The following is a 25,022-nucleotide window of genomic DNA, read 5'->3' on the forward strand; positions in this document are numbered from 1 at the left end:
CTGCCCGTGGAGCCCCACCTCTGCCACCCATTCTCAGGTGAAGCCTGGGTTGGTCCTGTTCCTCAGGATAAGGATGGACCCTCTCCTGTGCTCAGATGGTCCCTTCCATTCCCCTGAAACCTGCATGAGAGCTCCTGACGTGTTTCTCCAGTGCAACCCACCTCTAGACACCAAGCGTCCTCCCCACTCACCTCCATCTATGCATCTCGTCTCTAGACTTGGTGATTGGACTCTTTATATTGACAGGAGGGTCTCAAACCCTGCATCCATCCCTCCTCTTGCAAGCCCTGCTAGCCAGATGAGGAAAAAGCTTCCATGTCTCCTGCTTTCCTTTTGGGGAAAGGTGCCTTGTTGTGATGAATGAACTCATTGTTGGGGCAGGGTGGAGAATGGTACTCCTACCTTCTCCTACCCACAGTGGGGGAAGCTTGGCGAGTATATTCTATTTCATCATTCAGGAGGCTGGCATGGCCAGGACTTCTGGGGGGTGGGCATTTTTAGTGAAACAGGAAAGGAATTTGCAGAGAAGTGATCTGTTTTAAAGGTCATGTTTGAAAAAAGGGCAAAGAAACGGTTCTGCTTTCTTTTTAGGGGTATTTTGGTTTTGTTTTCACCCCACCCCATGCCACCACCCCAGGGAGAAGTTGGATATTACAAATACTAAATACTAATCAGTTGAACTAAACATCTAATAAGAAGAGAGGGTGAAATAAACTGGGGATCCTTTTAGAGCTAGTCAGTTTCTGTGCAGTAAAGGGACCAGGAGCCATTTGCATCCTCTGGGAATCCCTGCCCATTTGCCCATTTCCTCAGGGTGCTGAGGCTGAGGGATGTTTTTCCTCTCTGCACTGCCCACTCCCTCAAGAGAAAAGTCCCATTTTTTCGTTCATTACAGATTCACATACTCCAAAAACCTGCAATGGGAGATGGGAAGATAAGGCCTTGGCCTTGACACCTGGCCCTTTTAGTCCTGCTCAGAAACTTCAGCCCCTCATGGGTGCTCCAGGATGACAAGGGAAGGGTGAAGCACCTCATGGAAGGGATCAGCTCTGTGGACTTCGAAGGACTTTAAGGCCTACTTATTCCAAAGTTCACAGCCCATCTGGCTGAGTATGTTCTTTCTGTTCCTTTCTCCACCACTCTTGCCTTCCCAAGACTGAAGGGGTTATACAACCAAATAGAGAAGGGTGAGGAAGCTTATGGGGATAGTCAAAGATTCCTCTGTGCCAAGAAGCACAAAGACTTTGGTGAGGTGTGCTTCAGTCCAGTTGATCTTCCTTGGCAGTCAGCAATATGTTTCTTTGTCTTCCAGTCCTGGTTAAAGGGCACAGAGGAAATGGGTCCCAATCTAGGTAGGAACTGAGCTTGGATGGTGTGACAGGGACTTCACCATTCTCCAGCAGCAGGATGGGGCTCCCTGGGTTCTACACATGGGTTGGTTTGGTTTGCTACAGCTCTTGCCAAGTGCAGAGACTGCTCAAAGCTTGGAGTTAGAGCAGGAGAGCCAGGGCTATTCCTTGAAATGGATGGGGAGAGTCAATTAACAATTATCACCAGGTACATCAACAGGCTTAAACTGCCTTAGGGACCTCTCTAATCTGTTAGATCACAGACTAAGGATCTGTGCCTGGTGCCCAGTGAAACCCAAGTCTTCCCAGTGCTAGATGGGAGAGCTCTCAACTTGGGTTATTTGTATGGGGTCTGCTATCCTCTGCCATCCCCTGGACTACATTGGGCCTTGGGACAAACCATGGTGAGGTCTGTCACCAAACTTTTCTAATCATTCTCTTTATTGTTTTTATTTTCAAATCTGTTAGCAGTTACCTCCCAGCAGTATATCCCTAGCATCCTGAAGCCAGGATAGCTGAGACAGGGCACTAGTGGAGGGAAAAAGAGTTACAAGAGTTAATTCTGCAGCAGAGTTCCAGGGAGATGCTGACCAGTTACTGAACTTGGACTGTGAAGTCTTCCCATTTGTTTTTGAAATGGGAGTTGATGCCTTTTGTACAATGTTATCAAAGTATATCTTTTTTTTTTCCTCCTTTACTCAAACATAGAGCATCAAAATGAGTATCACAAGTAAAAGCCAAACCCCAGCTTTTCATTGGGGCTGATAATCCTCCTCTGTGACCTGCTATCCCTCATATTCCCCAGCATTTGGGCTGTGTCACATGGGTATTGATTGTATTCTCATTTTCTTGGCCTCATGAAAAAAGGCCTGGGCCTAGATCTAATCAGAGGGATTTTCTTCTTGAGAGCATGTTGATGGCACAGTACCTATTTAAATGTCTTTTGCCTTATACGTTATTTGGTCCCTCTGTTAATAACAGATTTATTGTCATGTATATTTACTATTGAAGAATGGGAATGTGATCCTCATAGTTATTGATCTATTTTATATGTTGTAAAAAGCTTGTAAAATAGATTTGAGGTGGGCTGGCTGCAAGAGCACTAAAACTTCTCACCTTTTAAACTGCTCTTTTTATCTGCTTGTGGGAATTTTGTCTCTTCAGTGGAAGATTGGGTGGTCTCATGTTGAGACTATTGCCCAGTCCCATTAACCCCCTTATTCCCTCCCAGAAGGAAGAGACATTGCCTAACTAAGCATCAGGAATCTGTGTTAAAAGCCCTTGTGCGGGTTTGGTTTTATGATGTTTTTCTCTAGTGGGAAAAACTTAATTGTTTCTTTCCACCCTTTCTGGGAAGCAGAGCAGTGGCTTCCAGGTTTTTAAATGAGCTAGATGCCCCTCTTCCCTCTTTTTTGGTCACCAGACCTGGATCGAATCACTTTGATATTCCAGGTATGGTTTTTTTCTGTTGTGGGGATTTCCTCCAGCTGCAGAACCCTATCATCCTCACAGCGTGGGCTCCCAGAGTGTGGGTTTAGGGCTACCCCACCTGATGGATGTGAGGCTGCTGTCTCCAGAAATGCATCCCAGCACTCCTAACTGGCAAACGCAAGGAGACTAGCCGCTGGCCATTGCACTGGGGGCATTCCCTCCCCTGACAGCTTCCCAACTTGAAGCCCAGATTTACCTCCAGGGAGAGGTGAGAAAAAATTGTAAATAGACTTGCTACAGAGCAACTCAGGGTTGGGGTGTGTTTTAATTCTCCTGATCACTTGAAATAATCTGTAGGCTGAGTGCTTATGGGAGTGGGGGAGAAATGTGACTCCAGGGTCCTTCCCTTCCGCAAAGCTCTGGGGGTGGAGTACAGGGCATCTGAGGCCCTTTGATGGCACTACACTGAGCTGTCTGTCCTTCTGGAAACCCAACCTACGATCAGCTGCAAATCCAATTCTTCACATTCCAGTTGTAGCCTTTCTTTCCCTACTGAATCTCAGTCCCTGGCCATGTGGTCAAGGTGGCTTTCTGTAAGACACCCTGATTTAGGGAATGGAAGGCATTACAAGTCTGCCTTCAAGACTCATCTCTTAAAAGCAAAATGTAACAAAATTATAGCCACCTTCAAGATACATACAAAAAGAAGGATAACTTTAACTGAAGGAAGGATTTGGTTCCATTCAACTCCACGGTCATTGTGCCTTTACTTGTCTTAGAGTTCTCTGCTTTCTTCCTCTCTCCCTTTGAAGCAATTAAAATCTTCCTTGATAACTGCTGTTTCCTTCTTTCTACTCTTGTTTCTAACAGCTTAGTGGGTTTCCTCTAATTGTCTTAAATCTCATCCCACTGGTGGCAGAGGGGCCAAGCCTTCTTTTCTCATGTCTAACCTTTGTCCTTTCCCACGGGGACCAGTGTGAAAGTCATAGTCAACACTGAATAAAAGACTAGAGTGACATGTGTGGCGTGCGTGAGTGTGTGTGTCTGTCCATCTTTGCGTGTGGGTCAGTTTATTTTCTTTTTAAAAAATAATTTATTGTATGACTTATTTTGGAGTTCTACTCCAATTACAGTGCTCCCTCACCCAATTAGCAGTGATTTTGCCCCCTCCCTCCCCACAATGTATAGCCTGGTCTCAGGTTGGATTCTTTGGTACATTTCTTTCTTCTGGATGCCGTGCAGTTTGATTAAACCTTGCTTAAAAACAAAAACCTGAAAACTGTGTACTCTTGTCTGGAACGCCGCCTCAAGTGGTGGCATAGAGAGGGGAGAAAATCTGTTGCCTTCAGTGAGTGTAGTGGTTTGACTAGGACCTCTGAGAAGGGAGATGCACTGACTTGGGCGGAAGCATCTGGTAGCTGGAGGGGTTTTCCCTCCTCCCCTCTTGCTGTTTTGAATACCACAGTTCATTAGCCATGCTCACCTGGGTGATTCTGATAGATTTGGTCATCAGTGTTTGCCACCTACCTGATTTCAGGGGACCCAGGAGATGCTCTGGCCTTGTCCTCTCCTTCTATCTCTTAAGCTTCTTTCTACCTGTGTTGCATGGCAGTCTCAGACTGAGGTATGGAAGAAAAGGTGGGGGCAGAGCAGACATACTGTGCGTGTCTATTTTTATTGGGGTTTTTTTTTTTTTTTTTCCCCTTTCCTGCTTTTTGCATTGAAATCTTAGCTGGCTTTCTTGAACTTTGACTTGGGGTGTAAAAACTGAACCAGACATTCTCTGCTTACTGTGGTCAGCTGACATAATCACCACCAAGACTTAATGAGCTTACCTTGCACTTTTCATCACTAGGAAAGGTCTTGAAATTATTTCCCATACTGATTCATTATGGGTGTGTGTATGAATCACTTTCACATAATTTTAGATATGAAAACATGTGAGAGGGAGGGGGGAAAGGCCTCTTTTCATTTTCATCCATACTTAACAGATTGGCTGAATCCCTGATTATTTGACCCATCATTGTTATTAATATGATTAATAAACTACCTATTTATTGATTTAATTGTTCCTCCTGTGACTTTAAATAGCCCTCAAATAGATTTTGTGTGAATGACCCTCAGCTTCACTTCCTAACCCTGTAAGGTTTTCTCTGTCCTGTTGAGATGGTATTGCTAGTCTGTGTGTGTGTGTGTGTGTGTGTGTGTGTGCGTGCGTGCGTGCGCGCGCGCGCGCGCATGGGTGCACACACAAGGATGTTGTGCACTGGATGGGTCCTTCCAGTGTGATTTGATTCCTTCCCTCATGCTACTGTGTTATCAGTTAAGCAGGTGATAAGGACTCCAGTGTGTCAACTGTCATTATTACTAAGACACAGCTGCTTACTGTGAATGTGCCTGTTTAAGTATTTCCTGGCCCCGCCCAGCCACAGCTGCAAGGATGCTGCCTGCCTCTGACTTCTGTTGCTCTGCAGACAGAGGTAAGAGAAGGAAAATGTCAACCTCAAGACCCTAACCACCCCAGAGGAGAACTACAGGGAAATGCTTCACGTCTGACATCATGACAGCACTGGAGCCCAGTCTGGATCATTTTTACACATAATTGAATTAATTTTCCACTCCTAGGTTATGGGGTGTGAAATTTAAAGGACTCTATGCTATCCAGCCACAAAAAGTGTTCATGAAAAAGGTGGATATCCAGTTGGCAGGAATGTCCTTTCCGTTCTTTCAGCAGGCCCGTATTGTATACTTTACTCTGCCAGGGACCTACAATATGAAGATGAATAGGACACGGTCTTTGCCTCCAGGGAGCTCAGAGTCTAGGAGGACACTTCAGGACAGCTGCCAGGAGAAACCTATGTAGCTTATTAAAAGGCTTTATGACAGCCAGGGAGGGAGGATGGTGTGTGTCATTCCACACAGAGGAAACAGCAAGGACAGAGGCACAGAAGCAAGAAACTGGTGGCATGTGCAGCATGTTCCTGTAGTATCGGAAAGGGAGAGCTTCATGTAGGTAACCTTTTAGGGACCTTTCAATCCAGACATTCTGTGATTCTCTGCCTGCTTCCACGGTGGTCATTTAATCTTGTAGGCTTATTTTGGACCATTGTTTTTCTTCTTGGTGAGTGTTTTCATAGCCTGCAAGATGTATACATTAAGTACTCATTGCTTCCTGGGCTCCCTCTAGCCCACTGTAACTGAGGGAGGTTGTTTGCCACTACCCCTTAAAGCTGGCTGGACACATGTTTCCATTTCAGGTTATTAAGGACAGTTCTTAGGTGGCCAGGTTATCAAAATACATGAACAGTAAATGTTGCTTCCCGGGTTTTATCGCTCTATTAAGAGATCAGAAATACCATCAAGTCAAAAAGCCTCCATTCTACGGTAACACTTTTCCATTCACGTCAGTCTCTTCACTTAGGGTTTCCAGCTCCTAGAGAGCCTTCCCAAAATGTGCTCCTTCACCATCTCTTCCTATTTATTTACTTTTGAAGTTTTATTTAAGTGATCTCTACACCCCACGTGGGGCTTGAACTCACGGCCAGAGATGGAGTCATAAGCTCTTCTGACTGAGCCAACTAGGCACCCCCATCCCTTCCTATTTAGAAGTACACAGAAGGTTTCTTACTTAGGACCTGCATCTAATACCTCCCCCTGTATTTAAGTGGTCAAGAATTTGATCTCCTGTCAGACTTCCTGAGTTCAAATGCCAGTTTTTCCACTTACTGGTTGTGTGACTTTGGGCAAATTTACTCAAGCCCTCTATTTCAGTTTCCTCATTTGCAAAATGAAAATAACACCAATTTTATGCGATGTTTGTGAGAGTAAGGTGATAATAGGTAAAATACTTGAGCTCAGTGCCTGGCATACACTTAAACACTCAGTATTTGTGCTTTATCTCCTGTATGAACTAATTATAATTAACTGATGATTGTAATACCATTGGTTCCTATTTCTCAGCTTCATTGCTCTATTTCATTTGAAACTAAAGAATGAAAGATAAATGCCTGCCATCACCTAGAATTGGGTTTTGGCCTTCAAGGGAACCTGAGGTTATTAGCTTTGGAAGCCGGCCTGTAAATTACTCCTTTAATTTATATTTTTCATTAAAAGCTCAGCTTGCCTCTTCTTCTATAGGGGTCTTCTCTGGCCCCGAAACCCCAGTGTTTAGCCATAAAATAAGGTTTTAAAATTAAGGGTCCATAATTCTCTCAGCTCCCCACAAGGTGTGGATTAATGGAATTGATAAGAAGGTGCACAGGATGTTATTTTTAACAAAAGCAAAGGCCTGGCCCTATTTCTTATCTTTGAAACACAAATCAAGGAGATACTGCGATTGAAGTGTATTGTATTTATTTATGTATGTGTAGAGCTTTACAAAAAAGACCTCGGTTTGGGTGTCAGGAAATCTGGGTCCTAAGCTCTTCATCGCCACCAAGATGCTGTGACCTCTAACCCTCTGCACATTCGCTTTGTGACTTGCAGGTTGAACATTAGGTAAGTAAAGCGCCTAGTATCACGCCTGGCACACAGAACTGCCCCCCCTTCCCCTGTCATGACAGGTAGTAGGTCTCTGAAAATGCATACCATTAGGATAATGAAAATGGGTACGTGCGCCAGTGAGAAGGGGCAACCACATCTCTACACCTCCCACGGAAAAATGAGCATGGAAACAGAGTCGCGTTGAAGCTAAGACTACACTTCCCGCTGCCCTTTGCGGCCGGCTCGATTTGCCTTACCCAGAATCGCTCCCTCCGCAACCTTGCGTCTTCCCGCGGAGGCCCCGGATGTAGAATCCCTCTCTGCTCGATGGGCGTGGCCTGGCAGTGGCTCTGAGACCTGGGGCTCTCTTATTGGTTGTGGTCCTTCCGACTGGATTGGAAATGAAGGAGGGGGCGTGGGCCAAGGCGCGCGGCGGTCTAGCGACAGCCAATCAGAAGCCTGGTCGGGCTTTGGCGGGAGGCGGTAAAGCTGCGGCTTTGCAGATTTGGCGCGAGTGCGGCTGGGCTTTACTGCAGCTGGTGTGTAGTTTATTCCGGAACTTGCCCTGAAGAATCCCAGAAGCCGTGTGCGAGAGACGTGAGAAAGAGCCAGCACTGAGGTACTCAGCCTTGTAAGGTGGAGAGGAGAGGATTGCTCGGGGAGGCCTAAGGCCCAGGAGGCAGCGGAGTTGGGAGAGCGGCTACGGCGAGGGCCGCTGCTTCCCCCTGAGGATCGAGGTGAAGTGAGGGGAGAAGAGCTCAGATCGTCAGAGGTCTGGGGTCGGAGTAAGAGAAGGGAGTAGCCTGGCAGTCGTGCGTGGAATAAAGGGGCTGAATGTCGAAGGAGGGAGATGTTTCGGAGTGGGGTTGAGAAGGTGTGGCGTGAGGACTGAGTGCAGGGTGGAGGGAAGACCGTATATATGTCAGGGTACTGGGCCAACCTGGTGATAAAGACACACCCCGTGCCCGGAGTGAGGGAATTAGAAGTCCTGTAGAAGTCAGTTAAGATAAACTTTTTATTGCATCACTCAAGTGCTTAAGAATTTGGGCTCTGGAACCAGAATGCCTGGCCTGCTATGACTTTGGGCTTTTGTCCCTCTGAGTTTTCTCCTCTGTAAAATAAGAATAGTAAGAGTGCCGACCTCTAGTGTGTAAAACTTAAATGAGTCAGTGCCTAAGGGGCCCCGAGCTGGCTCTGTCCGTAGAGCATGCGACTTGTGCTCTCAGGGGTCATGAGTCGGAGCTCCACGCTGGGTGTAGAGATTCTTTAAAGTGAAAATAAAATGCTTATAACAGCGTCTTACACACAGTAGGTAGACAGCAAGTGTTTGTTATTATTGCTCAGATTTGGATGTGAAGTAGAACTGAATGCTAAAATATTGTTATCACATAATTTACTTATGAAATGTTGCTTAGTTATAAATTCCATGTTAGCTACTTTTCCTTCATTTTTTACATATTGACAGATTGCCCTGTTCCCTTTTTTTGTACCCAGCTGTGTTGCCATCATGCCTCAAACCCGATCCCAGTCACAGGCTACAATCAGTTTTCCAAAAAAGAAGCTGTCTCGGACATTGGACAAAGCTAAAACTTCTGGTGACACCAAACTAGAACTGACCAATGTCCAGGCCTCACGCCGTTCTTGTGTAAAAATTCTGCCTCTCAGCCCCAGAAAACGTCTTGGTAAGCTATCCGTTATAGCAGTACAACTTTTTGCCTGGTAGCTCTTTGTTTGTTTAGTTTGAGAGAGAGAGAGAGAGAGAGAAAGCATGAGTGGGGGGAAGGGGCAGAGGGAGAGAGAGAATCTTAAGCAGGCTCCACGCTCAGCACAGAGCCCCACTCGGGGTTTGATTCCCACCACCCTGGGATCATGACCTGAGCCCAAATCAAGAGTCGGGTGTTCAACTGATGGAGCCACCCAGGCACCCTGTGACTGGTAGCTCTTGACCTCTCTTTCTTCAATAATAAGATGCCTAGTCCTTTGAAGCAGCTTCCTAAGTTCATTTAAGACCACTGTGTTCTTAAACTAGTTAAAAAAAAAAAAGACCACTCTGTTCACTTTGGTTATTTTCAAAATAGTTGCTAAATTCATTTACTGAACTTCAGAGTTAAGCTCCGTGTTGAGGTCACTTTCTGAACTGCTTAACAGTTCTGGTATTCAGTTCCTTAATTTTTTTTTTTTTTTTTCAACGTTTTTTATTTTTATTTTTGGGACAGAGAGAGACAGAGCATGAACGGGGGAGGGGCAGAGAGAGAGGGAGACACAGAATCGGAAACAGGCTCCAGGCTCCGAGCCATCAGCTCAGAGCCTGACGCGGGGCTCGAACTCACAGACCGCGAGATCGTGACCTGGATGAAGTCGGACGCTTAACCGACTGCGCCACCCAGGCGCCCCCAGTTCCTTAATTTTGAACTTAGTCGTCAGTGTTTTAAATGACCTTGCAGTTATTTATATAGTATTTTGAAGCTTTCACCTCATTAATGGTGAAATTAATAGAAACAAAATAATAGAAGATTGTTTTAGAACAGTAGTTGGCAATCCTGTCTTGTTTTAGATCTTTTTTTGTTTTTTTGTTTTTAAATGAAGGGTGATGTGGCAGTATCTAAAGACATTTTTTGGTTGTCACAATTGAGGGAGTGGCATAGTGGATAAAGGCCAGGGATGCTGCTGAACATTCTACAATGCACAGGATAGCTCCCTACAAGAATTATTCGGTCCAAGATCTCAATGGTGCCAAGACTGACAAACCTTGTTTTAGAGCAATGTTAAAAATTTCATCCCACTAAACCCGTTTGCTTTCTGCCAAATAGTAGTAAGATTCAGTGGTGCCATCTGGTGGCCAGTATTTGCTTCTAGATGAGAGGCATTTTATTTTGGTGGTTTTGATTATGGAAATTTGACTCTTGCTGAGAAAAGCAGAGATGTTCCAAGTCCTTTTACTATCCACTACTATGAATGACCGTATTTTGATTTTAATATATTTCAGGTGATGATAATCTATGCAACACTCCCCATTTGCCACCCTGTTCTCCACCAAAACAAGGCAAGAAAGAGAATGGCCCCCCTCGCTTCCATACACCTAAGGGGCGCAGATTGGTGTTTGACAATCAGCTGACAATTAAGTCTCCTAGCAAAAGAGAACAAGCCAGAGTTCACCAAAACAAAATACATTCCTCAGTTCGAAAAGGTCAAGAGATTACAACAAATTCTGAGCAGAGATGTCCACTGGAGAAAGAATCTGCATGTATGAGACTGTTCAAGCAAGAAGGTTCGTTCTCACATGTCAGCTGTTAGTACAGCCTCATAAACAAGCTGGTGACTCCAGATGAAACCCAGTGGATCTTCTTAGTCTCCTCTGTTGTATCTAATTGTCCTTTCACGTTTGACACAGGCACTTGCTACCAGCAAGCAAAGCTGGTCCTGAATACAGCTGTCCCAGATCGGCTGCCTGCCAGGGAAAAGGAGATGAATGTCATCAGGAATTTCCTGAGGGAGCACATCTGTGGGAAAAAAGCTGGAAGTCTTTATCTTTCTGGTCCTCCTGGAACTGGAAAAACTGCCTGCTTAAGCCGAATTCTGCAAGACCTCAAGGTACACTGAAAGTCTGAAATATGAAGCTCTTGCTAAAATGACACTTGGTTATTAAGGGTTAAGAAAAAGCAGACATGCTTAGGAGATTGAAGTCTTCCCTCAAATAAGATGTTTTTAGTTTCATTGTCTAAATCTTTCTAAATGAAAGTAGAACTTATTCTCTTACATGCATTTAACTCCTCAAAGACGCTTTAGGTCCCATCAAACCTTTATCTGAGGGCAAAATATCTCTCATGTTTGCATTTTTCTAGAAGGAACTGAAAGGCTTTAAAACTATCATGCTGAATTGCATGTCCTTGAGGACTGCCCAGGCTGTATTCCCAGCTATTGCTCAGGAGATTTGTCAGGAAGAAGTATGCAGGCCAGCTGGGAAGGACATGATGAAGAAACTGGAAAACCATATGACTGCAGAGAAGGGCCCCATGATGTAAGTATTGCTCTGCTGCATGTTGTTCTATAAAAATCTGCAAGGTCTGTTGCCCACAAACTCATATTCTAGTCTCTTGAATTTATCAGTTTGTATAAAAAAAGAACATTTCCTATATTTGCTGTACAAGAGGTAGTTACATATGCTTAAAGGGAAAGAAGAGAGGAAAAATACACGTTCTAATTTTAAATTGGAAAAAATGTTTTTAAACTAATTGCTTGAAAAACCTGTATGTTACTTTTATGTGCTGGTGGGGGTTATCATTGTAACAGTGACTGGAGAGAGGACAGCTTATGACCTCCAAACTGGTGTCAGCTGTAGGAATGTGACTTGAGTCAGCCCAGATCTCACAGATTGGAGACTTAAGGTGAACATGGATACTAATCACTTCTCTTTATATGTAGTGTGTTGGTGTTGGACGAGGTGGATCAGCTGGACAGCAAAGGGCAGGATGTGTTGTACACGCTGTTCGAATGGCCATGGTTAAGCAATTCTCGATTGGTGCTGATTGGTTAGTGTTCAGTTGCTAATGTTACAGGATGGTTCTAAAGAATTCTTTTTTAATCGCTTCATCTTCTCTATCACCTATTTTATGTTAAGCCAGCTTTCTGCTTTCTTATCAAAATGAAAGTTACTACAAAATAATAGTAGTTTTAACCTAAAATCAGTTTTGTGAAGTCTGAATAGAAATGCTATAATACTTCATTTCAGAGACCGTTGATTTTTGGACTATCTGGTCCTATTTATTAGTGAACAATTCTAAACCTAACTTGAACAGAGCATTCTAAGGTGACTGTGTACATCTTACCTAATAAGTATGGGTGGAGGGTGGGTGGCAAGTGAGAAGCAACAGTTAGAATGCTGGATTATAACTAGAAATTTTGTTCAGCTTTCAAAGGGTTTAGTTTTCCTTATAGGTGATTTGACCTTGATGATTGGTAGTATTTATCTCCTCCTCAGGTATTGCTAATACCCTAGATCTCACGGACAGAATTCTGCCGAGGCTTCAAGCTAGAGAAAAATGTAAGCCACAGCTGTTGAACTTCCCACCTTATACCAAAAATCAGATAGCTGCTATCTTGCAGGATCGGCTTGATCTGGTAAGTCCCACCTATTGTACCACATTATGTATCTCTTGGATCAGCTCTGGAGGGGAAGCCTAGCAGTCATTCTAAAATATTTTTGCTTAGATTGCTTTCCTTAGCAGGGAGTTCTTGTGGGCCATAGTGAGAACATTTTTATATGAATTTCCACCCAAGGCTCCATTTATTGGGTGCCTCAGTGTTGGAATAAAAATAAGAGAAGAATCACTCAATACTGTTTTTTCCTCTTTTTTTTCAAGTTTATGTATTTGTAGTAATCTCTACACCCAATGTGGAGCTCAGACTCATGACCCTAAGATCAAGAGCTGCATGCTCTTCTGAGTGAGCCAGCCAAGTGCCCTTAATCCTTTAAAAGAAATTTTTTTAATGTTTATTTATTATTGAGAGACAGAGCATGAGCATGGGTGGGGCAGAGAGAGGAGGAGACACAGACTCTGAAGCAGGCTCCAGGCTCTGAGCTGCCAGCACAGAGTCTGTTGTGGGACTCGAACTCATACAAACCTCGAGATATGACCTGAGCAGAAGTCGGATGCTCAACCGGCTGAGCCACCCAGGCGCCCTGCCCCTCAATCCTTTTTAAATGGCCTTTAAAAATAGGGCCTATGAAAAAAACTTTCTCTTGAAAATGACCAAATAGATTTTATTTTAGTTTAGTTTTGCTAATTTCTGATTGCCTTTTTTCCCCATTCATGAACCTCAAGTACATGCTTACAGAATGCTTAAATGTGTGAAATTTCCATTTACTTTATGAGCAAAAAAGGCATCTCTTAGATCCTAAAGGGTGGCCAGTCAAGTTTAGACTTAACATGAAAATATGTATATCAGGGACCTAAATTACAGAGAGGGGGAATATTATACTTCATGTTGTCATCCCCTATGTCTTGTCCAAAGGTATCTAGAGATCAGGTTCTGGACAATGCTGCAATTCAATTCTGTGCCCGAAAAGTCTCTGCTGTTTCAGGAGATGTTCGAAAAGCACTAGATGTTTGCAGGTGAGTTATGGCACTGTCGGCTACTTTTATTAAAAAAAGAAATGATGTTAATTGTCTCATGTAACTCAAGTGAATGTGGCTTAAGAGGCTGCATTCTGCCACTTCTTACACTCAGAAAGGAGGACTTGTTTCTCAGTGGGGAGCTCTGCATTTCCACCGTGTTAATGTCTGAAACATTATCAGTCCATTACCTACAGAGGGAGAAACAAATGAGATGTTGCTGGCACTCCCTGTGGTGATTATAGATTGGTTAATTACATTTGTATTAAAAAAGACTCCAGTTTACTTTTCCATTAGCTGGTCTCAAGCAGGTTTATTTATGGACCTGAACCATTTTTGCCTTTAGACTTTTTTTTCCTTCCTTTCCTTTTGTGAGCACCCCTTCCTCCTGTTGGTGGTCCCCCACAGTTGTACTCTAGACCTCTCTCTCCCTTCCCATCCTCTGCCCCTCCTGCTGGGGAAAGCCTCTGTGCTGACTGATGAAATTTCTTCCTTCCCAGTAGGGACACTGGGTCCATTAAAATGATACTTGCTGTGTTGGCCCCTGGTCCAACCTCCCCCTACTGCCATGCAAAAGATCCAGGCCTGGCTTATGGCTTCCTGTGGGCAAAGTACTTTGGAGACAGCAGTGGGAGAGTAAGCTCTGCCTATTGCTAGATGGCATGATCCTGGATTTGAAAGTTTCCCCTAGTCAGCAAACTAGTTGGGTAAAGACTGCAACTATGAGCAATTGTCATGTAGGCTGGTGTGGTTTAGCCTACATGTATCATATGTATATGTAGCCAAGGACTCCCCTTTTAGCTCCAGTGCGTATGGGTGGTACTGGCTCTCTGTAGTCGGTCACCCACCCACATATCCTCTCTCCTATCCATGACATTTTTTCCTTGTTCAGAATGTTATTATTGGCCACATGTATGATGACCTACTTGGCATCTATAAGAGGAAACCATATAGTGTTGAAGTTTCTCAGATTCCCTGGTCCATGAAATTATTTCAAGGCAATTAAGTCCCCTTTAGCTGAGACATAACCCAGCTTCATTTAGGGGCTTTGAAATTATAAAACACGTGTCTGTTTTTGAGCTTGGTGGTTTGGTGTGGTGTTTGGTTTGGCTCAGCCTAAATTAATTTTAGAAATATTTTTTTATAGGAGAGCTATTGAAATTGTAGAGTCGGATGTCAAAAGCCAGACTATCCTCAAACCGCTGTCTGAATGTAAGTAGTTTATCTCCTTCCCGTCTTCCTTTATAATTGGAAGCTTAACTTTTCTGAGGAAAGGGGTAGAAAGATGAAATGAACACAGTTAAATCCACACTTATCCTGTTCTGTATTCTCTGTTTTTGGTCAATTTCATCTACTTTACTTGAGTCTGGCCTGTCAGTACTGTAGTCCATGCATTGCTGGAAATGAGCTCCCCAGGGTGTTATAGAAATGGCTGGGTCATAGTAAGTTTTCTTTCTAAACTCTAGAAATGAAAATTGTAGACAATAAGGCTTGCCCAGCTTCTCTCTGGGTTCTTGTGTTGAGTGCACTTTAGGTCTTGATATAGGTGAAAAGGAAGCCCAGTAAATAAGAGTCAGACAGTGAGAGAATCTTGTTCAACTTGGGATATCTCAAGCCTTTACACATGTGTAGGAGGGTGAAGATACAAACATGATATTGCTACAGTGGGCTGTTAGAAAAATGACAAAATTAATTTTCCTTTCCGTTAGCTTTGTTCTCTTAGTCATGGCGGATGTAAAATGGCCCTGAACTACGTATCTTGTCAGTATTTTAATATCCAGTGTTAATCTTTAGAAACAAGACAGTCTGATTTGATTGTTTCTTCTTTCACTCCTGCAGTGGTTGAGAGTTATCAAAATTGTTTCTAGCACTATAGTTCCATAGAAAACTCACTTTCTTTTCTTCCCTTCCCTTCCCTCCCCTCCCTTCCCTCTTTTCTTTTCTCTCTTCTTTTCCTTTTTCTTTTCTTTTCTTTTCTTTTCTTTTCCTTTCTTTTTTCTTTTCTTTTCTTTTCTTTTCTTTTCTTTTCTCTTCTTTTCTTTTCTTTTCTCTCCCCCTCTCCCCTTCTCTCCCTTCCTCCCTTCCTTTTCATCAATTTGTTGAAAGGAAATCAATAAAAATATTTCAGAAGTAGCCAAATTCAGAGCGTATGCTAATTAATGGTAGGTAATATATACCAATGCATAGATTAGGTTATTGGTAATTAATGGTAGGTAATATATACCAATGCATAGATTAGGTTATTGGTTTCTCTTTAACTTTTCAGATTATTCCTTTTCCTCAAGCAATAACATTTAGGCTTGTCAGTGCCCCTGTGAGCACCACTGGCACACACATAGCTAAAGGAGGTTGTAGGCTTCTGGCATAAATTATCAGACTAACTACATTCCTGTCTTTTGACCTCTGGTATGTGTGATTAGCTTTTAATGGCTCCAGAAAGCTATACGGAGGCTGATTTCAACTAAATGTAAGAAGGCACTTTCTAGTAAATAGCAGTAACTGGGCTTCTTTGACACATATGTGGGTTCCCTAGCTTTGAAGATATTCAAACAAAAGCTGGATAGATGATCACTGGTTGGGATTGTTTGGGGTAGGAAGCAAGAAGAGACCTCTAAATTCCTTTCAACTTTAAGATTCAGCTACTTGATCAGTGATCTCCAGTTTCTCTACTACCGCTAGTTCACAGCAGCATCCCATTTGTGGTAACAAAATAGAAGCAAATTGCTTCGGGGTGACTGCACGTGGTCTGAGGAAGTAACTTAGGCAAAGGTTGTTACAGAGCAAATCCTTCCTCTGTCCAAACAATGAGGCCACAGTCCTAGGCATCTTGTTGGCAGTTCCCCAACCTCCCGCCTCCGAGATGGTGCTATCTGCCAAGATATCCAATGACATTTTCTCAAGTGTTGCTCTATTGTAGATCAGCTTAGGCAAGTGAACCAAACCTCAAAGGTCATTTGGGGAGGCTATCTAGAAGAATTATGTAGGATTCCCTTTACTGTCCACATTTAGCCACTCATTTGATTCAAGATATTAGGTAATTCTTACAATTTCTTTTTCCTTTCTTAATTACCATGCACAATCATCCTTGCCTTAAGGTTCTGTTCTTTTTCATCTTCAAGATACTAAGAACTTCCAAGGCAGAATACAGTAGTTTTCTGTCTAGTCCTTCTTTCCTGAGGTGGATTTTGTCTCCCTGACATTAAATTGCATTCCACAGGACAAAATAGCTTGCCGTTCTACCCAGAAAGAGGAAAACCCAATTTTCCAAGTCATCATATTTTTAAGGATAGCATTGTCTCTCATCCTTTGGCTTCTAGTCACAGAGTTGGAACCTCCACTTTTGCCACCACATGACTGCACTTGAATTTCTTTCAGCTAAAACTTAGTATTGTCTGTCTCAATGCACACGATATTTTAAAATTTTAATTAAGCTTGATTTATTTACTTTTTAGGTAAATCGCCCTCTGAGTCACTGGTTCCCAGGAGGGTTGGTCTTATTCACATATCCCAAGTCATCTCAGAAGTTGATGGTAACAGAATGACTTTGAGCCAAGAAGGGGCACAAGATTCCTTCCCCCTTCAGCAGAAGATATTGGTCTGCTCTTTGCTGCTCTTGACCAGGCAGCTGAAAATCAAAGAGGTCACTCTGGGGAAGGTGAGTTGAGAATCTGCTTTGCAGAGCAGATATTGTCCAAAAGGCCTATTATGCTCCAGCTGATATGAATTAAAAATGGATTTTTAACAATAAGAATAAATATTGGTACCATATAAAAGGCAACTGGCTTTATTTCCCTTGGGTTGTGGTTGAGAATTTCCCATTAATTTCCTCCTCTCCATTTCTTCCTCTCCCTAAGAAATATATAGAGCTCCTCTCCTGCATTACAGTACAGTCTGTTGGCAATGTCTACAGTGTGCCTCTGCGAGGATTTGATTGAAAAGAGGGAAAATTAGGGTATTCAGATAACCTACAAATGCAAACTCACAATTTAAAAAAAAAAAAAAAAGATTATAAAGTTACAAAAGATAGAACTTTTAAACAACTTTTGTTCTTCCTTATTCCTCCCAGTTACATGAAGCCTATAGTAACGTCTGTCGCAAACAGCAGGTGGCAGCTGTGGACCAGTCAGAGTGTTTGTCACTTTCAGGGCTCTTGGAGGCCAGGGGCATTTTAGGATTAAAGAAAAACAAGGAAACCCGCTTCACAAAGGTACAACTAACTGCTTCTTTGTGATAATGCTTTTAATTGTCATGTTTTGGAGAGATTATCTTTTGCTAAAGTAAAGATTTAAATATGACCACAGTTAGGTAAACAATTTTTTTTGTTAAGTAGAGTTTAAGATCTGTGAGGATGGGGGGCACCTAGTGGCTCAGTCGGTTAAGCATCTGACTTCAGCTCAGGTCATGATCCCACTTCAGCTCAGGTCACGATCTGGTGGTTCGTGATTTCAAGCTCCTTGTCTGAGCTGTACTGACAGCTCACAGCCTGGAGCCTGCTTTGGATCTGTCACTACCTCTCTGCCCCTCCCCTGCTTGCACTCTGTTTCTCAAAAATAAATAAACATTTTTAAAAATTAAAAAAAAAAAAAAAAAGATCTGTGAGGATAGGACAATGGTATGAATGAAGCATTCTCTGCGGGCCATTGACTTCTTGCCTCTTGTGACAGAAGTTCAACATGGTAGAAATGTGTGTAATAAAAACTTGACTTTTGTGAGTTCTCCACCATGAAAAGTCCTTTTCTCTTCTTTCCAGGTGTCTTTGAAGATTGAAGAGAAGGAAGTAGAGCATGCTCTAAAAGACAAAGCTTTAATCGGAAATATCTTAGCTACTGGATTGCCTTAAATTCTTTTCTTTTATACTAATGACGCTACCTGAAAGTATCCAGCTGGCATTTAGAGATCTATGGAGTCTTCATTTTAGTACTTTATCCATTCAGTGGCATTCAATGGTAATTTGTGAAAACAATATGACCTTTTTTTAACATGAAACTGATAAATTTTAATCTATGGATTCATGAATATTAGTGCAGAATAATAATTTGGGGTCTTATTTTATGCATTAAAAATTACCAAGTAGACCTTTTTTAATTATATTCACTACCTCCACCTCTTGTGTATCTCTAACCAATATGCTTGTATTGCAGTACACAAGATTTATGTTGTGGAATGTGCTTGTATTTACCTCTTAGTTTCTTCAGACATTGGTATATTTTAAAGAACCTTGGGGCTAGAGTAACAAGAGAGAAAAAGGATGTTGCAGGAAAATAAGCAAGTCCACGTGGAGATCTGGAGATTTGATCAAAGAATTTCTTTCTTTTTGGAGGATATTGTGTTTGTGTTGCAAGTGCTTCCACACTGTGACATTTTAAAGACTCATTGAGCTTCTTGGGCACTCCCAAGGCTGTGGGGGTGGTAAAGGGACAGTAACTGTACGGATTGTGAATATATTTATTTTCAAGTTGCATCCTTTGTCTTTTTAAGCATGCACATTTCAAGAGAGCTCAGACTTTCAGAAAACCATGTGAAAATTTCTCCCCAAACTGTCCCACAGTCTTAGCTGCCCTCAGATGAAGCCACTTGTTTCCAGATGCTTTCGTTTGGGGTTGGATTTTCATCTGAGCTTCAGATTTTTCCAGTCTTGTTAGATAAATTAATCCATGTGGCTACTCAAGTCTTCCCTTTGCTTCATTTGGTTTCCAGTGGCATTAAATGGTAATTTGTGATGGGGACACCAGAGGGCACCATTATAACACTGACTACCTTAAAACTGCAGGCTTGGGGCTGGGGTAGTTTTGAGGGAAGGGGGAGAAAACCAGTTTGATCCCTTTGGGAGATTACTATACTTTTATATAACTCAAGCAGATGCTTGGAATGCAAACCATGTGCGATGTGAATGGTCTGAGAGCCAGTGACCAAGTCTGTGCTCACTGAGCTCTTTTACCTCTCGGACAGGACTTGAGTTGGGGAACTTGATATTGTACAAATGATCTGTTGGCCAGTGTTTCATTCATGCTGCCCACTGTATCCTTGTAATGTGATCTGGGCCACGGCAGATGGTATGGGATAGAAGAAGGACATGCAGAGAGAGCCCTCTGAAATGAACACTACCCACCGGTGGGTGTGGCAGAGCATTGTCTGTACATGAGAGTCTGAATGTCGTTCTCGCCTTCTCACCTTTACCAGGTTACTCCCTCCCTCTGAGGGTCATCTGTGAGTGGAAAACACAGTTCTGTACCTAGAAGCCTGAGAGTGTCTGGGGCTACAAGGGTTAACAAGCATAATTGCAAAGATTGTCCGAAGGCTGATGGAAAGCAGAGACTGAATGGGATTGAGAACAGATGCGAGGCTTGATTTAAATTACATTTTATTGGATGCTGCAGCCTTAAGAGACGTGACTGCTTTACAGTTTGTTTCCACACTGTGGGCAGCTGCTGTCTGTTCTGTGTCCACAGTAGGATCCTGCCCAAAAAGGAGCGGCCTCCCCACCTCGTTGTGTTTGAGGCTTGGCGCCTTTCTCTTAACTGTAGGGCTTGAGTCAGGAACATGGCTTGACTCGCAGTGGGGCTGCTATGTATCCTCCATGGCTCTGAGCCAAGATTGCATTTGCAGATTCAAAAGGGCCAAATTTCTTTCCCTTCTACCTCTTTTCTCTCCCTTTCCCCTGGTATTTGGAAATAGGGTTTTTTGTGTACTGGTTTGTTAGTTTCCTTTCCTTCAGTTCTCCCCCCACTGTCAATTTCTAGGTCATTGCTGCTCTTAAGACTTCAGCAATTGGAACAGGGTTGGTTCTGTCAATGATGCGTGAAGCAGACTTAGAGTCCCTGCTTGGCTTCCACTGCCCTTGTGGGAGCAAAAGCTGATGTATGTTTGTCAGTGAAGTCTTAAGTGTAATTCAGACAGCCAGAGAGCAGACTGAGAGGAGGAAGAAAGTGCTTTTCTTACTGGCGTTTCTCACTGAAGCTGAGAGCTATGGGAAGGTAGTGGGATTTTTAGAGGGATGGGCCGGACTTGTGGTTACTAGTTTTTGCCAGGATTGTAGCCTGTTTCACATAGAGTAGTGGCAAAGATGCTGACCTACATTCTTCCTCTTGAAGGTGGTGGGGTGTGTGTCTATATCCTGATTTATATTTCTTCACAGAAGCAGATTAAGCTTCCGTAGAGTGTTGATGGGTATTGCCATGGAAAGAACATAGACACAATAAAATTGGTGTGTTTCAACCCCAGAGCTGCCGCTGACATTTCTGGCTCAGTGAAGACTTGCCTGTGGGTAGATAACTAACTGGCAAGAGTGTGTGAGGTCCAAGCTACCCAGAGATCAAAAATATTGGCAGAGCTCTATTTGCTACCCACCCCCCACCCACTGCTCCCTGCCTTTATTAAGTGCCCTTTTAAGATTGACCAATAAGAACTGGGAGGTAGGATTGAGATACTTCTTGAGGATCTTCAAAAATATCTATTGAGAGGTGTTGCCTTGACTACCGAGGGAGACCAAAAGAAAGAGCCAAGATGTACTTACCTTTGTGTCTGTCCCCAGCACCTAGTACAGCGTGGGGTACCTGGTAGGTATTCAGTAAACAGTCATTGAATGGACGGATAAATGAACACTGCCTTTTCCTCCATCTCGAGGCCAGTTATCAGAAGGTAAACACTGTTGGTGTTTCTGCACGGAGGTGGAGCAGGGCCCTGTAAAAGAAGGGTGCTCCATCTTACAAGATGTGTCTTGACACATTGTGGAGCGTTTATTGGTCTCACAGATGCGTACCAATCGCTCCCTCTGATGTAGTGGCATTTTGCTTGAGGCAACTTCCACACTGCTCCCAGGAAGCCTCAGGTTTGGGGAGAGGGAGTCCTACCCATGGGCTGGGAAGATGGGCACCTGTCTGGATGTTACCTAGTGTCCCTAGGGATTGGCCGGAAGCTTTGCCTCCATTTGGCAAGGGATCAGGGAGGAACACACCTTTGGTGTCCCACTTTGTAACTTTTGAAGAAAGTGGTGATCTCAGGTTCTTCCTGAAAATCTGAGGTGCCCTCTAAGACATTCCCCTTCATGCTGCAAACGACACTGGTCTCCCTCTTCTCAGAAGTGCATTCTGTAGGGGGAGAAGGTGTGCCCTCTGGCCTCCCTTGATTTTCAACCCCAGCCCCAAGGCACTGGCAGTAGAAGCTAATTGGGCGCAAGGGGCCTGGGTAGAGGCTGTCTGAAGACTGGGGAAAGGAGAGAGCCAGCTCCTTTTTTAAAAAGCTCTAATTGAGTTCTGAATCAGCCTCCCTCTCTTTGATCCCTCCTCTGTTTCCCACACTGCCTGAAAGAGCTAGATCAGCACTTTATAACAAGGGTGCGCCTGCTCCCCACACCGCCCCCCTCTCCCGACGCGCTCTCCGCTGCCGCCATCCACTGCTTGTCTCCTTCAGTTAAGATAATGAAGATGCTGAGAGATAAAATGTGTATTTAATAAGGGTGGGGGTAGGGAGGCGGAAAGGGGCAGCCAGGGCCTTCCCTAGTTTGGGGCCTAGCCAAGACTCAAGCTGAAAGCAAAGCTGGAGTAAGACTTGGCCCCAGGGTGTGGGGGTTTCTGGGCCTCAATCCAGCTGACTTCACTGCCTGCTGTTTGCCCTAAATTCCCCCACCTCCACCCTCTCACCCCCACACTCCTTTCTTTCCTCTCTCCTTGCTCCCCATGGGGAAAGGGAATCTTGCTTCAACTTTATTTTCAGCTGGTAACTTGGCCTTTGGTGCGGTGCCCCCAGTCCCCGAGTCAGCTGCAAGGTCGGGCTAGGGCAGCCCCCTCTAGCTAAGGCCTGCAGAAGCCTTGGGTTCGCGGTGGGGGGTGAAAAAAAGCTGGAGTTAATGAAGACCAGCTGCTAGTCTGGGTTCTGCCTGCAGTTAGCTGGAGGCCGGCCTTTGGTGGTGGTTGGAGGTACTGGGGTGCGTGACCTCCGTCCCTGGGCACAAGGATATCCTGTGGCAGCTGAGGCTTGCGCTCCTCTCTGGGCTCGGTTTTATCCTTAGTTTGTAAGAGAGGAGTCCGTTTCCCTCTTGCCCTACTCCTCCCCTCTCCAAATAACACTCGCCCTTATTGGGCTTTATAACTGTAGTGGCGGCCCAGCTGAGATCTGAGGATCTCCAAGTTCTTTTGTAAACACTCATTAACTGCCTGGGAAGAACCAAGAGCCCTGGTTAACAGCTGGGAGGGAACTGAGGCACGTTAGGGAGAAAGGCTTGACCTGAGCTCACCCCATGGACTCCACCCTGGGGCCTCCATCCTTCCTGTCTAGCTCCTTTCCTCAGTAATTCCTATAAGGGGGAGAAAGATGTGGGTGAAACACTGCTGCCCTCTCCCCTTCTAGGAAGAGGCCATACTTTCTCCCTGCCCTCGAATCTGTCCCTGACTACCTCCTGCCCCACAGAGTCCCTTCACCCCATGACACTTTCCCTGCTCTGCTGCTGCTGCTGGAGATGCATGCAATTCTCCTTGCAAAATACTCTCACTCCAGCCCTCTGCAGCCCTCCCATCCACCTTTCCCTGGCCCACCAAACCCAAACCCCAGTGCCTCCTTTTGAGGTACTTGGGAAAATCACCTATCCTAAACTGGGCCTGTAACCTTGAAGCTGATCTAATTGTGCTGAGGTCCCTCTGTCCCTTGTATTTATCCCAAATGGTAGCTGGGAAAATACTCTTTCTTTACTGAATTCATTCTGGTAAAGTTTCAGGATTAAGGGCTGGGCAGCGGCACTGGTTGACCCCTATGTGTTCTGAATCTCCTCCTGCTGACAATTGCCATTTCTGGTGATAGATGTAACCCAAAGCCCCCCAGCTCCACCTGCTCATACTCTCATCTGTATGTGCATGTCTGCCCACTTTAGCACACTCCCAGGTACACACACCCTAGCCAAGATATGAAACTACCAGTTTCCAACTGCCATGGATGTCTCATCGCCCTTTTACTTGTGGGGAAATCGCCCTCCCCTCCCCTGGGTGGCGTCCTAGGTACTTAGGAATAGTGGGGAGGGATGGGGAGATTGTGCTATGTCTCTGAGGGGCGGGATAGGAGTGAGCACCTGTCCAAAATGCATACCTCCATCCCCAAATTCTCAATGGCTAAGTGGCTTAACAGGAGTGGTAAGGAAGGAAATCTTAACCCCCATCTTCAACATCAAAGCCCAAATCATCTGCTAGGGGCAGGAAGGAAGAAATGTCCTTTTCCTCTTGTCAAATATTATCCTGTCTTCAGCTAAAGTCATCCATGTGCTGTGTATTTGAGACTGAGGACTGTTCCGGTCTCCAGCCCATGACTGAGACACCCTGCTTTCTCCCAGTGAGTTCCTTCTCCCCCCATCAGTCAGCTCTGCACCCGCTGACCCAGCCAGGGCTGGTGGAAGAGGGCGGGGAGAGCTTACTGTTTGCCGAGTGGCCTTTAGGACCCAACGGAAACCCGTGCCTCTTGCAGCAGCCTAACCCAGAAGCAGGGGGGAATCCTGAATCGAGCTGAGAGGGCTTCCCCGGTTCTCCTGGGAACCCCATCGCCCCCCTGCCAGCACACACCTGAGCAGGTAGGACCGCGCACGCCCCTTCCCAATTCCCCCTCGGCCGCCTTCCGCCGGGCTTCTCCGCTGCTGATCTGGTCGTTTCCCTCTCGCCAGTTCAGGCTTTCCCCATCCCTCCTCCCCCACTGATCACTGTGGTCCGGGGAGGTGGGAGCCTGGGAACAGTGGGGTGTCTGAGAGCTCGGAGCCCCCCGCACCCTGCAGCGCCCTTCCCGCGCTCCCTCCCAGGCATTCCCCGATCTCAGGCTAAGAATGGAAAGTGGGGGGAAGGTCTGCCCAGGCCCCACGCCCTTGCACCCTCCTTTGCAGTATTGCCTAATCCCCCTTCCCCCACCTCACCTCGACAGGAGAATTTACCGTGCTGGGGTGATAGTGGAGGGAGCAGGAGAGGAACCAGAGCCTTCCAGGGGGATTTGTCTCTCGCTTCCTCCTGGCCTCCCCGCCCCAAGAGCTTGGGACTTTGGTTTGCCCCCAACTCCCTACTCACCTTGTAGGGGAACTAATGCCCCTTTCCAGATCTCACACTCAGGTGGCTAAAGGCTTTGCTGGAGGGTAGTGGAGGTTGTGAGCAGTTTTTGGTGACCTGTTCCTCTAGGGAAAGTTCTTTCATTCTTTCAGCTTAGAGCCCCCATCACTGAATACCTCAGCACCTATTGCAAAGAACCCCCCCCCCCAACTACGTGTGTGTGTGTGTGTGTGTGTGTGTGTGTGTGTGTGTGTGTGTGTGTAGACCATGTGATTTTAAATCTACAAGCTTTGGATAAAGGTGGCTGCGTGCATTGAAGGGGAGAGATCCCAGAATGTGGCCCAGGCCAGAACAGGCTCAGCCCAGATGGCTGGGGAAGGGGGTGTGGACCAGATCTGGGAGGCCACCCAGCCATGCCAGCTCCCTGGGCTCCTTGGCTTTCAGAGCCTCAGGCTCCTGGTGTTACCCCAAAGCTTCTGCCCTCCTGCAGGCTCTCTGGGAAAGGGTTGAATGGCACCTACTGTTTACAGTGGCTTATTTTTCCCTCCAGCTGGGGGCTGACAAAGCCTGCTCTCTGAAGATCTAGGGCATCTCATTCTGGTTTAGTGGGTTTGCAGGAGGGGTGTATGACCTGTCAG

At 45.0% G+C, this 25,022-nt stretch overlaps 2 protein-coding genes and 1 long non-coding RNA gene across 12 annotated transcripts in view; 2 read left to right on the forward strand and 1 right to left on the reverse strand.

Annotated features, from left to right (window-relative positions):
* WIPF2 (WAS/WASL interacting protein family member 2) overlaps window positions 1-4,846 on the forward strand; it is a 50,095-nt gene extending 45,249 nt beyond the window's left edge. For all 5 annotated transcript variants that reach the window (XM_081791277.1, XM_078437172.2, XM_060646158.3 and 2 more), the window contains one exon: window positions 1-4,846. In XM_081791277.1, the coding sequence (XP_081647403.1) occupies window positions 1-41 (41 nt within the window). In that variant the 3' untranslated portion in view covers window positions 42-4,846.
* On the forward strand, window positions 139-18,834 carry CDC6 (cell division cycle 6). Of its 6 annotated transcripts, XM_081791275.1 has the most exons (13): window positions 4,948-5,260; window positions 8,757-8,944; window positions 10,249-10,530; window positions 10,654-10,853; window positions 11,105-11,280; window positions 11,685-11,791; window positions 12,241-12,380; window positions 13,275-13,375; window positions 13,491-13,610; window positions 14,523-14,587; window positions 16,828-17,030; window positions 17,442-17,582; window positions 18,126-18,834. In XM_081791275.1, the coding sequence occupies exons 2-13, from the start codon at window positions 8,770-8,772 to the stop codon at window positions 18,213-18,215; spliced, it is 1,800 nt and encodes a 599-aa protein (XP_081647401.1). In that variant the 5' UTR covers window positions 4,948-5,260; window positions 8,757-8,769; the 3' UTR covers window positions 18,216-18,834. The 6 variants fall into 6 exon arrangements, with proteins under 6 accessions (XP_060502132.1, XP_081647401.1, XP_060502129.1 ...); XM_060646149.2 differs by lacking the exons at window positions 4,948-5,260; window positions 13,491-13,610 and adding an exon at window positions 139-221; XM_060646146.3 differs by lacking the exon at window positions 13,491-13,610.
* Window positions 10,537-24,512, reverse strand: LOC132687696 (uncharacterized). The gene is made up of 3 exons (XR_013551981.2): window positions 24,406-24,512; window positions 20,889-21,055; window positions 10,537-10,710 (listed from the first exon to the last, which is right to left on the reverse strand). It is a non-coding gene; the product is annotated as an uncharacterized LOC132687696 (long non-coding RNA).
* Window positions 24,513-25,022: the final 510 nt, after the last annotated feature.

This window comes from Panthera onca, chromosome E1 (genome assembly GCF_046562875.1).
Source record: "Panthera onca isolate mPanOnc1 chromosome E1, mPanOnc1 haplotype 2, whole genome shotgun sequence".
Lineage (NCBI taxonomy): Eukaryota > Metazoa > Chordata > Mammalia > Carnivora > Felidae > Panthera > Panthera onca.